Below are 15,511 nucleotides of genomic sequence, written 5' to 3' on the forward strand. Positions count from 1 at the left end.
AAAATCTTAGCAAGCATTTTGTTTTGTCCTCTACACAAAAGGTGCTTCAAAAGGTTCTTCGATGCCATATAAATAACCTTTCGGTTCCATAAAGAATCTTTAACGTCTGAAGAACCTTTCTGTTTCACAAAAGGTTCTTTGTTGCGAAAAAGGTTCTGCGCATTATAAACATGTAAGAAAGGGATGGTTCTTTGTGGAACCAAAAGTAGTTATTCTATGGCATCGCTGTGAAGAATCTTTTAAGCACCTTTATTTTTAACAGTGTAGTTCAAAAATCAAGATACATTTATTTGATAATAAATGTGACTTATAGTATTTAAGAACTAAGTAGAAATTAAGTTAAGTTACTTGATATAAGAATTAGGTAAAGTTATGTTTAAAACAAGAAAATAAATCGTCCAATGGGGTAAGAAATATAAACTTCCTTTAGGTACTTAAGGAACTTTTTGAACTAAATTGAAAAAAACAATATATATTTTTCGTACCCCAATGGCAGATTTTTTGCTTGTTTTAAACATAAACTTACATAATTGTTATATTTTCTTTCATAAATCAAGTACACTTATCTTGATTGTAGATATTTTTTCTAGAAGACGAGGAATATAAAGTCATGAAAAGGTAACCTGTTAGTCACTTTGGATGAAAGCATCTGCCAAATGCATGAGTGTAAATGTGTGTCGGCAGGCCACTGAGAACAGGATTGAACTGATGAAAAAGACTGTGGCTGAGATCCAAAACTGTAAGGAGGGTCTTTGTCTCCCTGACAAAGCTGAAAACACACTACTAGTGTTCAAACGGGCAGAACTACTACAGAAACAACTCGAGGAAATAGAACAGGTACAGACACACACATTCTCAAACTGCAGATAACCACACCATACATGTCCAGGACTCAATATTATGTCCTTCTTCTCTCAGCTTGCTTTAGAATACTCGATTGAGGTGCAGGAGATTTTTGCCCCGCTTCCTGATACCATCGCCCCGCCCCACAGCAGTGCCACGCCCCACTTTGTTCCACCCACTATCGCTGAGGAGGAAACACAGGTGAGACTAAATTTAACCACTTGAATTTAAGTACCTAGAGGCCACTGTTACATATTGATGAGAGTGTGCATGTAGGATACCGGTGAGATTCAGATTGTTCACGTTGAGGAGGATGCATTGAAGAAATCAGGAGCGACGCTGATGACGGTGGGGCAGTCCACACCTGAACAGAGACTCACCTGGATCTCTGAGAGGGACACAAGCACCCCCACAGAGGCACAGGTACACACACACACACACCACCAGAGAGCCTGTATTAAGCAATATTTTATCCTTACTGCAATAAGCTTCACAAAGCTTCAGGATCTCATGGTAAAAGATTTGCTGTAAAATGTCAGAGCAAATTATTATAATTTTTTGATGCTTTAAAAGGTTTGTGCATGCTTTTAAAGGTTGTATCTTTTCATAATGGTGCATATTTTCACATGTTGTAAAATCAGCTCAAGACCTGCTGTAACTCGTTGTGCTGAGTGTTTGTGGTATCGTGTGTTTGAACTGTTTGAAAGCAGGAGTCTGAAGAAACGGAGAATCTCTATGAAGATGCGGAGAATACAGAGGAAGAGGATAATGATGAAGATGATGAAAGCAGTGAAGAATCTGAATATCAAACAGACAATGAGCAGGAGGAGGCAAGAGGAATGTCTGCCTCCTCAATGAACCCTGAGACGTCATCCAGTGTGATCATGGAGGTAATGAAGAATGATGCAAGCCATGGATAATTCAATGTTTCTATAAGCTTTCTTTGCTTTCCTGTTACATGCTTGCTTATCATGTTTTAGTATTTTTCACTTTCTTGAAATTCACGTAAAATGCACTTGTTTTATTTTTTATAAACGGTCCGTTGGATAGCTATGTGAATTATTTGTCATGTCCTCTAGGGGGCAGTATAGCTTGACCTAGCTTTGATTGATGACATCTTTCAGAGACTTCTGTACTTGAGAATTACACAACTAGTGTTGTGATATTCATTTACAAATATGGAGTCAGGGGTAATTTATACGTTATGCAGATTTTAATTTAGATATTATTTAATGACTGTTAAAAATTCAGCATTATGATAATATCGACTCTAAGTATTAGTAGATGAGCCACATTCATTCAAAGCATTTATATAATTCTGATAAACAAACATCTGGGACAGAACATTATATTAATGCAACTGGTATGATGCTTGGTGACCATAAACCAAAGAAATAAAGTTTATTTTTATATATAATTTTTTAAGAAATTAAGAAGTATGTTAAATGTCTGTAAGCCACGCCCTTCCCGGCTCTGTGTAACCAGTAGAATGAAAAAAAAATCTGTTTTATTACGCAGGAAACTTCACCTCTGGTTGATCCTACAGAGCAGAAACCTGAACAAACAGAATCAACAGATTCAGAGGTAACTCGGGAATCAAATTAATTGTTCATAATTTGTTTACGCTATTAAAAACAGTACATCCCAAAACATATGAGGAAAAGATATGATACTACATTCACAAGTAATGAAGTGATATCAAAACTCATCCTGACTTAGTTGTGCTAATTTTGGTATTGACATTTTTATAATAATTGCATGTATATAGTTTTAAAATCTGCCCTTGACCTCTATGGGTAGAATGGTTGAAAATGTCCCTGCTGAGATCTTAAACCATCATTAATCTCCATTCTGGTTAAATGCACCTTGAATGCAATGCATTGTAAATTTAAATTTGGAGAGTAAACTTGTTGTGGATTGAGTAAAAACAATACAGTCGAAGGAGCAATGTGGAGTTTTTAGCGGCATCTAGTGGTGAGGTTGTAAATTGTAACCAACGGCTCACGCAATACCTCCCCCCTCCCTTTTGGAGCAATATGGCCACTGACACAGGCCAAACATGTCGTAAGGTTTTAGATTCTTTGCTGAATGAGATGACGTATTTAAGAAACACGCTCTGTAGAGTACTTTGTAAATTTCAGGCTACTGTAAAAACATGGTGAATTCTAAGGGGCGATTCACATTTCGCATCTAAAACCGCGCGGAAAACTGGAGCCACACTGCTTTCTCATGCGTGCCACATTCTGAAAAGTTAACTATTTTCATAGACGCTCCCCATTTGCCCGCGCCTGCCACAAAAGACGCGAAATGTCAATCGGGCTTTAGGGGACTATGTTGTATGTAGATAGAGACAGCTCATTCTGAGGTAAAGAATAACATAACGCTTCATTATGTAAGATCTTTATACACCTCTGAAGACATTATGCATATTATATTGCATTTCTTTGAACGTATCCACCAAAAAATGACACACTGGACCTCTAAGAGTATTTAACCACTTTCCTCTGTGCTTGCAGGTAACAGTGGACACAGAAGCAGACACATCTGCCGCTGTAACAGGCCTGTTGGAAGCTTCATCTGAAGCTACAGAGGCAGACATATCTGCCGCCTCTGGAACAGGTGTGTCGGAAGCTTCATCTGAAGCCACAGAGGAAAGCGAATCTCTTCCTACAGACATGGTAACCAATACCTCCTCTGTTACAGAGATCCCCTCCTCGTCCCCACCCAGAGGCCTACAGAGGTGTCTGGTCTCCTAGTTGTAGTTTCCTCCTTGTAGAACCTCTCTGTCTTAACTTCCACCTTTAGAACCCTTAGATGTAGATGTTCCTAAACCTAGAACTCTCGTCTCAGTGCATTTACATGGTCCATGTGTTGATGAGCGCTGTGGATCAAAGCTGTGTATTAAAAGGGAATAAATGGACATTTGTGTGTCCTGTAATTGTGCCAGAACATTCTTAAAGATACAAGCATTTTGTATTTTCTTAGTATTATTATGTTTACACGTTACACTGTGTCTGTACTGGATGCATACAATGTGGCAACAAATATTGCTTCCATTACAATCAATGGAACTGCAAGTGCTTTACGCTGCCTTTTATTTTAAACCGATGGGTAAATAAAGTTATATAAAAGTTGCATAATAGTAAGCTTAATGCAAGTTTATTTGTTTTTTGTTTAATCACATTCAAATTCCAGCTTTTTGCTATTCTTAAATAGCCGATGCAAAGACTATTTTAATCGATTTCTTCTGAAAAAAAGTTATTTTCCCATTTAAGTGTTGCTGAAGTGTAGTCTCGAGTTTACAGAGTAGGCCTGTCATGAGGTGATGTCCAGCTTCCAGTGTAGACACTGTGTTAAAGAGCCATAGAGAACAAAGCATCTCTGGATGCAAAAAGCTTCTGATGCACATTTATCATGCAGAACTTTTTGTAGTAATACAGCAAATTGCCTTCTTGCATATGTTTTAAGCGGGGAAAATCTGTGTAATTTTTCATGCTTGTCATGCATGGTAACTTGTATTTGATTTTTAGTTACTAAATGCAAAACTGCAATACCAAAAAAGATCCTAGACTCTTTTTATGGCATGTGTTTATATTTTCTGTACCAGTGTGTTTTTTGTGAAAGATTTGTTGGACATGTTTTGTTTCGTGGAGTGAAACGTATGTACGAGAACATTAAAAGTCAACAAATTTCTGCAAGCGTCTGTAGCAATGACTGCACAATAATGATTAAATGCATGTGTATTACGAGTTATTTATTGTTTTTCATGAACGATTGTTTACAATACACATTCTTTGAAATGAAGGTTTTTCCCGCTCAAGATTTTAACAATTTAAGTAATAAGTATATGGTTTATTTATGTTATTTAAGATGAGTATTTTTTCATTCTGTGCCATGTAAACGCACTGAGCTATTATGCAAACCTATGCATGTTCTGTTTTCTTTCTCCAAATACTTTGTGATCGAAATCATCTTGCAACAGAAGGAAAGAAATAAATTCCAATCAAAAATTTACACTCGCTCGTCTCTTTCTCTCTGTCTGTCAGGAGCAGGGTGCATGGCGGGGGGAACAGACCAGTGACACACAAACACTCGCAAACAACAAACATTTAGAGTCAGATACAGGGGAGTTCTCGAAAGTACCATCCACACCAATCCAGCATGCTTATGTTTCAGAGACAACCTTGTATTTTCCTCACGAGGTGGACTCCACTAAACCCATAGACACAACATTAGCTGTTGCACCAGGTCACCCTACACACTCTCTCGCAAATGCACACATCCCATCAAACACAGAGGACAAGGCGTTAGACAACAGAAGCACACATGACACGCACACACAAGTCACAAACAAACCCCAAATGGAGGAGACAGAGCCAATGGCTACAAGCAGATCTTTGGTAAGCGCAGATACACTAGTGTTGAGTTGTCTCACCCTACTTACAACAGACATAACATTTCAACAACATTTGACTTTTTTATCCCTTAAACCAGCATTCTTTCCTTTTTAATCATTGTCAATTTATTTCAATGAAATGTCTGAGATCAACATTTGAATGAGATTGGATTTATAACATGAATTTGAGAGTGCAACTACGACTCCTTAAAATAACCTTTTTATTAATTATGAGACACTGAATATTAATAATTAACACTTTGACATTTATGTTATTACCAGACATTTATGTTATTACCAGAACATTATTTATGTTATTTACAGAAACTGAGGTTTTTAAACATTGAGTGTGTGTCAAACAGTGTGCACGTGGCTTGCAGCAACAAACCTTAACAAACCTTTTTAAAATTAAAATTCAGAACGAAATAATGAGCCACACATATCCAGGAACTGTACTGTAGATTTAGTGAACTTTGACGGCTTTGACGGCACAATATATGCCCATTTCAAATGTCATAATACCGTATATTTGAAAGACAAAAGTACTTTACATCATAGGTGTAAAAAGGGTGTAAAGGCATGAATTAAAAAAAATAGGACTAAAGGTTTAAATATAATCTGGACATATTCAGTCAGGTCAAGGTAACGGTACAGCTTTGTCCAACACAAGGTTGTCTTTACGCCAATGATAAAAACTAAAATCAACTTTATAATGATGAGAACCATCCAAAAACTGTTTAAAGAGATAGTTCACCATAAAGTGGAAATTCCTTAATGCTTTATCATTTACAGTAATTGCTCTCGTCATTGCAAACCTATTTGACTTGTGCAGAACACAAAACAAGATATTTTTTAAAATGTAACTAACCAACGTTGTAACCCCCATTGACAAACCACAGAGAGTTTTGTCAAAATAGCTTTTTTTGTGTTGCACATAATAAATAGTCAGGCACTGGGTTTTTAACAAACATGCGAGTTAATAAACAAAAAATGCCATTATTTCTATATGCATTTTTATATAATTAGCTACACTGTTTTAATATCGTTGAAATGGAAATGGTTACCCAAATCATGAAAGAAAAACGAACATGCGTGTGTGTTTTGTGTGTGTGTGTGTGTTTGTTTGTCATGTCACACTATCCTCGAAAGTGACGACATTCCAGGAAGTATTCGTAGCCGCGGGTGGGTGGACTAAACCAGGGAACGAGAGAAAGAGAGAGACACATGAAAAATGAGCAGAATGAAAGCTGAGAGAGTTCATTGAAGAAAGAATCTTACCGGAGGGAAGATGAAAAATATAGAAACAAAAGAGTACAGCTTGAGTGAGAGAGAAACAGAGAGAGAGGGAGCAGAAATTAAGTGTGAAAGTGTGACATAGTATTTGTGTTTCTCTGTGGGTCGGTGGACACACCCAGTGTGTCACAGTTTGTTGCTTTTGTGAACTGTGTTTCTGCTTCACTCAGCCAAAGCAGGTGCTCTTTCTCTTTCTCTCTCTCTCTCTCTCTCTCTCTCTCTCTCTCTCTCTCTCAGTACACCTGTCTGTACCTTAACATGCCTCTTTCTATTACACACCCTTCGACTGCCACGTAGAACCTCTGCCTCTTCGTGCGTCTGTTGAGCCTCTCTGTGTGATTCTTCAGGTCACAGGTGAAGCTGGGGATTCGGGTGGATGGTCGTCTGGTGTCGGTCTCCTCGATGTCTGCCGTGAGAGGGCCATGCAGCTGGAGGTGTGTCTGGAAAAAGCGCAAATCAGCCTGAAGGGGTCGAGAGAGGGAGTGCAGGACTTGGCCATGCAACACAGCGTTGAGCAACAACTTCACACCTGCCAGGTGATCACACACATACACACCGATATAGTTCAAAGATCAAAGGAAGCCCTTGTTATCGACAACGTCAATAATAATTTCAGTAGGTTTGTGTGAGGGTTAAGGGAAGGGTATAGTAAATATCTTTACCCTAGTGTGTAACAATCTAGAATGTACATTTCTGGCATTTTGCTGATACGTTGGGTTGTGAAATGCTGGCTCAGCAATAGAGGAAGTGCCTTAGATCTGTGTGTTTAACACATAGAACCTATTGAAATGTCTTGGCTGTCAATATGCTCCAGTCATCATTTTCTCAACTCTAAATCCACGTCCTGCCACATTCAATTCTCACACAATACTATGATTTTATTTGCATTGCCAAAGCATTTGCAGCTAGGCTGCGTACAAATAGTGCATATGTCTATCTCTCTCTTTATTTAACATAATATGTCAAATGTTTCCCCAACCAGAGATCGAAATATTTGCACATGACATTGATCACAGTTCTTATCCTGTGCCTGTTTAACCACACATTAAAGCACACTGACACAATATCAAAACTATGTTGACAGTAAAGAAACACACGCAGTACAAATGTGGCACAATGTATAACACAATATGCAAATGTGAAAACCTCTTTCACAGTGTTTCTTAGAATTAACTTCACTGTTCTCAGACTTTTTTACAATTATTTCACTATTTATGCCTACCCAAATGGTCAAGGTCATTATAAACAGCCGTTTCCAAGTGTACACGCTTGTACAAACAGAGTAACCACTTCTGTAAATCAACCAGAGAGTGTAAAATATTGTTTTTTTTATTATTTTGAGCAGTGTAGGTCAAATGTATGTCTTGTGGAAATGTGTATGTTATTGGTATGATGTTCTGCTATCTAATCAGAACATTCGTACATTTTAAAGGCGCTGTTTGTAATTTTTGGGAGAATCGAATGACTCTAATCTATGAGTCTATGAGAATCTAATGAAATGCAATATTATATATCCAGGTCCCCTTACATGGAATTCACCATGTTTCTACAGTAGCCCTAAAGCAGTGGTTCTCAACCGGGGGGGCAGGAGGGCGCAGGGCTTTTGCAGGTGCCTTTCGACCTCGATCACGAATCCATGGAGTAATGCGAACAAATATTGACGGAGGTCAATGCTCGGTCTGAATCGGGCGCAGACTCATTGTAGGTCCTGCGCAGTCCAAATTTAGATTGCGCACAAATGCCTATCTACAAAGTAGGCAAACGTCCACTCATGAAGCAGCAGCAATGACCTCTTCATAATCTTAAGAAACAGCTAGATCACATATGTTTGTCTTTCAGAGTGTAATTTCATTGTAAGCACAAGTCTCTCTCTCCCGATGAGTAGTGCGCGTGAAGGGAGTGGCGTGCAAATAAAGTGCCTTTTCGTACAGAACTTGTACGGCTTTTTAAAACTGTCGACAGCTATTAAAGATGTTAAGCGCTATTTTCGACAGGCAAATGACACCTCACCGCGTCTGTATTATAAACTGCAAATATTACTCTTGAGATCAATATGTAGCCTAATATACAGGTCTTTTTGCTTCTTTATATATATATATATCATATTTTACATATTATCTTATCTATCCTCAATGTAAAGTATGGGGAGGCGCAAGTTCTTTAAATAGTGTTTACAGGGGGGCGCAGCCATGAAAAGGTTTAGAATTACTGCCCTAATGGGACAAACTGCTCTACAGAGCGCATGTGTTCTCTACTTTGGGAAAGAAGTGAAAATTTGACGACGTCTTAAAGCTGTGTCAACCGCTGCAGTGGTTCGAGAGGGAGGGTTGTGGGGTGTAGGGAGCTGTTGGTTGCAATTCATAACCTCACCTCTAGATGCCGCTACATTTCATACACTGGAACTGATTTGTGGCCACATGGATATGTTTGGGTCCGGTGGCTATGGTAACATCAATTATAAGATGGATTGATGATAGATAATTCTGCTTTAATTTACTTTAATTTTTAGAGCCGAATCACAGACGGTACATACAGTTCCATATCTGTGTTTTATGGGATTGTAAAGATTAGTGTGTGTAAGTGGGCGGAAGATCATGATTTCATGATAAGGTAATTTACTGTTGTGTCTTATTTACCTTTGAGGCGGTGTGAGGACGCCTGGCTCCCTGTTTACTTTCTTTTTACTCCATGCATGTGCATGTCTACTGACACCCTATTCAAAGGCGTGAATGCGTCAATACGTTAAGAAATTCAACTTCTCTCTTCTAAAGGAAATAGTATTTTCCTGTGGTTATTTCTGTGCAGATATTTCAGTTTGGGAGAGCTCACTTCCACTCTGAGGTGAGAGTCTGCAGGGTAAAAATTCTCTCCTGTCCGTCAAACAGATACAATATTACTCCTGTCAGTTTCAGCAGGATAAACATTAAGCTGGTGTTCTGTGTCAAAAAGAGTTAATTTAGCCCATCACACCTTTTCTGGCATCTTATAAAGACCAAAGAGAGCAAGGATGTTTGTGTTTATCAGAAATCATCAAAATGTGCTTCTGAAGGTTCTTCGATGCAATAGAAGAACCTTTTGGTTCCATAAAGAACCTTTATATCTGAAGAATCTTTTCTGTTTCACAAAAGGTTCTTTGTGGCGAAAAAGGGTTCTTAAGATTATAAAAAAGTAAGAAAGAGATGGTTCATTAAATAACCTTTGTCTGAATTGCTCTTTGTGGAACCAAAAATGATTCTTCTACGGCATCGCTGTGAAGAACCTTTTAAGCACCTACATTTTTAAGATAGTAGTATTATTAATGCTGTGCTGTTTGTGCTGAGATGTATTTAAGTTCTAAAGTAGCTGAATTCAATGTTAGCAATTTTGCTGTTTTCTGCCAGACTTGGCCACTATGAAAGTTCATTTCTGATTTTTCAGAACATCTATTTCCGTAAGACCTGTAAGGTAGTGCAAACATTTTCAGCATGTTCTTTTCCATCCATGTAACCTGACTCGCTCATCAAAGATTCAAAGATTCAGCAGGGCTCCAGGACACTGACCTGGTAAACTGTCATAAATACAATACAAAGTAAGAAATGTGCAGGCTCTTTATGAGAACATCAAACTTAAATGATATAAAGATATAAATATAATGAATTTGTGCAAATTTGGTTGCAAAAGTTACTTGAATGAGTATGGCAATACAATGCAAATATGTCAACCTTAAAATGAAAAACTTAAGGTTTTGCCAGAGGTTTTTACCATACTGATTTCAATATTTGTTAGTTTAAATACCCACGAGAAGTCTCTCTGTAAAGCATTTTTTGGTTGTTTTTAATAGTATAGCTTCCCAGTGAGGTAAAGGTGAACATCAATACGGTCCATACAGCCACCCTTCTCCATTTGTTGGGTATTATTGCTTCTTGTTTAAAAAGATTTGTTCACAGAAATCCTACAAAGTATGTTGTCTCTCCAAAATGTCACATCCATAAGCTGTACATGCTAGAATAAATGTAATAATTTATCACGCGTGTGGAACAGATTGCAAGGTGCATAAGACAGTGCCTCTTGTTTGTATGTAGTGCGTTTATCGTTGTGCTTGTTCGTGTGTTAGGTTCACTAACAGCACACCATATCTTTGTGCAATTAAAACTTTGTATTGCAGCTAAGTCCATTGGTCTTATGATCTGTGCAATGTGGAACTGGAAAACATGGAAGGAATCATGAACGCAGAATTCTACCATTTACATAATGTTATGCCCTTGGCTTGTTCTGCGTGTCTATGAGTGAATGAGTTGCACACAAACATGTTACAAGCGTGACACTCATGGATTAGTCTGTATCTTAGTTCATAAGGACATGAATACATGAACTACCATCACAGAGTTGTTATTTTTTACAATCATTTTACTGTTTGAGTGAAGCTACTCTCCAACACACTGACGCTCAAGCGTCTACGCGACAACCCGCCAAACTAAAAGTGGGATGATAGATGATAAAATAATTAACTTAGTAGTAAATTATAAACTGTAATAAACATTATATATATATATATATATATATATATATATTTAAATATTTACTATAGTAAGGTGACTATAGTAATGTTCAAATATACTATATACTATAGTACACAAGAATTTTACTGCGGTTTACTGTAGTGAATAATATACAGTAATATTTATGGACAAATGTATTTACTAATGTACAGTAAAGTATTGAAAATACAGAATCCCAAAAAACTGAATAGGAAAAAACGAACTCGGTCTAAACAAAAAATGATATGGCCCTAATTATTTATCCATTTGTATATAGTTAATGGCCTTTTTCAGTTACCTGTATATTAATGTGATAAGCTGCATTTGTGTTTTTTTAAAGATGATAACAGACATATACTTTTGCTACAACTGTTTGGCTTGTGCTACAAAACTTTAACCACTGTAGCACAGAGTTAACGTACAGCCCTGTTCATAACTTGAATTTTTCCCTCTTTCAAAGTAGAATATTTGTGCATGGACTGATATGGAATAGAACGCTGAAATTGCCCAGTTATAACAGAATATCTCCTTAAAATGTACCTTTATATGACATTTACATGATTACAATGAAGAGAGCATCCACCAAGCGTGGAAGTAAATCCAGAATTGTTATGCTCTGTGGATGTCAGTGTTTGCTGCAGGATGTACAGATGGAAAACCACAATCACAATGTCAATTCTGTTTGTTTGATTATTAATGGAAAGTTTGTTTATCTTTGTTTTCCTAAGTAATGTGTCAAATGGGGCATTAAACACCTGTTGCCTGCCTTTCAGCTCTATCTCTTGTTTTGTTCTCTGGTGGATTCAGATCAGTGTGACGGATGGCATACATAATGCTAATATTTATATAATACTATACACATTTACAGGTCACCAATATGATGAAATTGAATAAACACTTATGTAAGTGTGTATGTATGTGTAGACGATTCTGGTCGAGATTGAGCAGAAAGTCTCCTGTCTTCCCGTGTGTGGGCTGAAGGAACAGGAACAACATGAGGCTGAATCGCTCAACACCAAACTCCAGCTGTTAAAGAACAGACTGGTGACCGTCCAGTTGCAGCTCCAGGACAAACACAGCAAAGACCAGGTACACACGCAAATCCAGGCAGAATTGTTTGTATCTGTTTCTGTAGGCTGTTTTTTTAGGGTTGTGAGGAACAGATTGCATGTGATGGTAGGTGATCATTTGCATGCTAATAGCAGCTAATTTTCACACTTGCCGTTTCGGAGGTATTAAATCCAAAAGTGATGCTACAAGAGGCTGCAAAGTGTTTGGAAGTGAACTGAGAAAATCAGTGGTGTTACAAGGTGTGAATGTATGTCCCTGTAGGTGAGTGTTGAGAGAGAGAGCCCTCTGCAGGCCAGGTTGACGCGCAGCACCAGTGTGCAAGACATGCTGAGCTTCTCCAGAGGCAAACTGTTCAGACAGAGCAGTCTTCAACAACAGAAGGTACTGTGCACATTAAGACACATTTTAAAACATTAGTCTATCCAACAGCCCTTGTGTTAAAACAAGCAAACTCTTTAAAATTTTCGGCAGGTCACACTCTTAAAATTAATTTGTTAATTTTTCTAATGTTTTGTGTAATTCATTTAACACATTATGTGTTACTTTGAACACACATTGTGTTGACACAAGTTTAACACAAGTAAGAGTGCAAAAAAATATGAATTTTTAGTAGCCCTTTGAACATTTTCAATTATTTTGATTTTTTGGAAACATCTAATTCAAAACGTTTAAGCTTATAATAATAATTTATAATATAAATGTATTGACTTTTATTATTTTTCTTTTGCTCATGTAAAGGAACATATGTTTATTATCTTTTCGATTAAGTTTAATGTTTCAAACAGAAATGTGTTTCTGGATTGCCACTGGATTGTAAAATAATTACTAAAAGTTATATAAATTCAGATGTTATAGACACGTTCATCAGATGCACATGCCTGCCCGGAGTTAACTTCCGGTATGTTTGGTTGAAATAAAAAATATATTTTATATTTAATTTACATTAATAATAATTTGCATTAATATTTTACCGTACGGTCATTGTGTTAAATTAAATTAAAACTAATCAACAGTTATTGATTCACTGTGGAAGTCTACCAGAAATTAAGTTTGTGGCATGTAACGTTTATATTGTTGGCGCTGAAACAGTCTAGAGAAACGAGAAAACAGTACATCATTTTATTATATTTTAACCGAGTCATCAAAATTGATCACTCTAATCATGTTTATCATTAATTTTTAAAATTCAAGTTAGCGCAATATTGTTACAGTGGTGACACATTTAAATTAGACACATTGGCAAAACATTACAAAAAAAAAAGTAAATGTAATGTAAATAAAAACCTACTGTATATGAAGAGTTTATTTCCAAAAAGAGATATTTTTATATTAATTGAAATGCACAATAAAAAAAACTGTTCATATGATCATCAAAAGCACAATGTACATTATACATCACCAGCCTAAAAAGAAAGTAATCTCTCAGCTCATCACTCAGTCCCACTCACTTTTTTTTCAGGAACTGGAGCACGGATTGAATGAACAGAGAGATCTAACCAAAGCCATCTCAATTCAGTGCAGCAGAGCAAGAGCACACAGCCAGAACACTGAAGAACACACAAGGTTTCTAAATACACACAAACACAGAATACACCCTCACTCCGACACTAACACTCTCTCAATACCATGCAGACCTCCGGTAACAGCAGAGAATGAAGACAAGAGACAGGAAGAACAATTAGCAGTCCACAGGAAGTGGACGCACCTTCACAATCGGTTGACTGAGAGAGAAGAGACACAGCAGGGAGAAGACAAAGAACAGGATCCACCTGAGGTCTGAACGCACGTGATTCTACACTCACCCAGTGTGAATGGGAGTGTTTATTTGAACTTTCCATTTGACACTACTCACTAAAATGCGGTCTATTTTTGTGTGCACAGATACTCACTCCATCTGTATGTTTGTGGAGTGAATCAGCCGTTTCTCTTTGTCGTCAGGAGATACAGTCAAACATCGCACATCTTAAAGAGCTGGAGCGCTGTGCAGTTACACAGGTGTCACACACAAAGATCTATATCACACACACATGGGTTTCCATGTCTTTGGGGAAATTTTGCCGTTATTTAATTACTCTCATTTCATTGCTTCCTAAAGTTTAATATTATTTATATACTTTGACTGTAGCTGTCATGCTCTATATCTGTCTGTCTGTCTTCTTTTCAGGACCACCAGTCTCTTGATGAGGGTCTATTTGAAGTGTTGAGTGGTGTAAATCTAACTCTTTGCTCTCTTACACACGCTCTCCTGTTTCAACCAGCCAGCTCTCTGAACACTGACATAGAAAACCAGCTACAATGGCTACTGGTATACATCCATCCATCTGTTAAGTTATCGTCTATCTAGGCACTCGTTTCATTTTCTCTCTGGTTCATTGATAGGATTTATCCGCCAATCTGACCTCCTTGGATGCCTTGTTGTCCTCCGAGGTCTTAAAGGTGTTAGATTCGGCTTCAGTGGTATCGGAGACCTCATTGTGCCTGGACCAGCTGACCCAGCGTGTGTGTGAAGTTCAAAAGACTCTGACTGAGAAACAGGCACAGCTGCAAGACCGACAAAAACAGATTACACAGCTGCAGGTCAGATTTCCACCTGCTTTAGTTCAATTATTTTCAGCATAAATGGTATTAGATGTGAACTTAACCTTCAGGTTATTACACTAAACTACACTTAACTAAATAGTAAAGGTGAAATTGCTACATTTTTGTAAACTTGAAGGAACATTACTGCGTTTTTAGGAGGATCTATTGACAGAAATGCAATATAATATACAAAACTATTTCTTCAGAGGTGTATAAAGACCTTACATAATGAACCTTAGAATACGCTGTTTATATCTAGATACAGAGCGGCCCTACATACACTGAATTCGCCGCCATGTTTTGTACAGCAGCCCTAAGAGGACAAACAACTCTACAACGCGTTTCCTCTCCCTCTCCCCTGCGGTATAGTGGTGCAGCCGTGATCCGTACGGTTCTGAACACATGTGACCCGCGGATTAAATGTAAGTTTATTCATCATTGAGTCAGAGAGTAAAACGCGCTCTCTCTACAGTGTTAACGCCAACCCGCTCTCGCTCTCTCTCTCTCAGTATCTGGACGAGAAAAGTATAAAACACGTCTCTGCTGGAAAGACTTTATAACATTAACGCAGGTCCTACCTCCTGGCTGATTTTTATCCTTCTTTTAATCCTTAAAGTCCACAGACCTTTTATTTTGTGAAATAAATAAGACATCGCTCTTTCTACAGTCTTTCTCATGCCTTTGTCAATCTCTTCCCTGCATCAACATGAGAACGACATCTTTTTGTACTATGGTGGCCACCGTCGTGATTGGACTGAGCGATTCATTGCAAATCTATAATACAATGCTAGTGGCCACTGTAAATCAAAAA

The 15,511-nt window shown here is 37.7% G+C and overlaps 1 protein-coding gene across 7 annotated transcripts in view; it reads left to right on the forward strand.

Moving 5' to 3' along the window:
* syne2b (spectrin repeat containing, nuclear envelope 2b) overlaps positions 1-15,511 on the forward strand; it is a 92,871-nt gene that overhangs the window by 47,564 nt on the left and 29,796 nt on the right. For 6 of the 7 annotated variants that reach the window (XM_056760174.1, XM_056760175.1, XM_056760176.1 and 3 more), the window contains 15 exons: positions 685-837; positions 919-1,044; positions 1,120-1,266; positions 1,554-1,733; positions 2,362-2,427; positions 3,360-3,521; positions 4,890-5,243; positions 6,880-7,068; positions 11,974-12,138; positions 12,382-12,501; positions 13,580-13,683; positions 13,753-13,894; positions 14,002-14,115; positions 14,285-14,425; positions 14,500-14,697. In XM_056760174.1, the coding sequence (XP_056616152.1) occupies positions 685-837; positions 919-1,044; positions 1,120-1,266; positions 1,554-1,733; positions 2,362-2,427; positions 3,360-3,521; positions 4,890-5,243; positions 6,880-7,068; positions 11,974-12,138; positions 12,382-12,501; positions 13,580-13,683; positions 13,753-13,894; positions 14,002-14,115; positions 14,285-14,425; positions 14,500-14,697 (2,361 nt within the window). The remainder of the gene's footprint in view (positions 1-684; positions 838-918; positions 1,045-1,119; positions 1,267-1,553; positions 1,734-2,361; positions 2,428-3,359; positions 3,522-4,889; positions 5,244-6,879; positions 7,069-11,973; positions 12,139-12,381; positions 12,502-13,579; positions 13,684-13,752; positions 13,895-14,001; positions 14,116-14,284; positions 14,426-14,499; positions 14,698-15,511) is intronic. The other variant, XM_056760179.1, reaches the window with a different exon arrangement.

Source organism: Triplophysa dalaica, chromosome 11 (genome assembly GCF_015846415.1).
Source record: "Triplophysa dalaica isolate WHDGS20190420 chromosome 11, ASM1584641v1, whole genome shotgun sequence".
Classification (NCBI taxonomy): domain Eukaryota; kingdom Metazoa; phylum Chordata; class Actinopteri; order Cypriniformes; family Nemacheilidae; genus Triplophysa; species Triplophysa dalaica.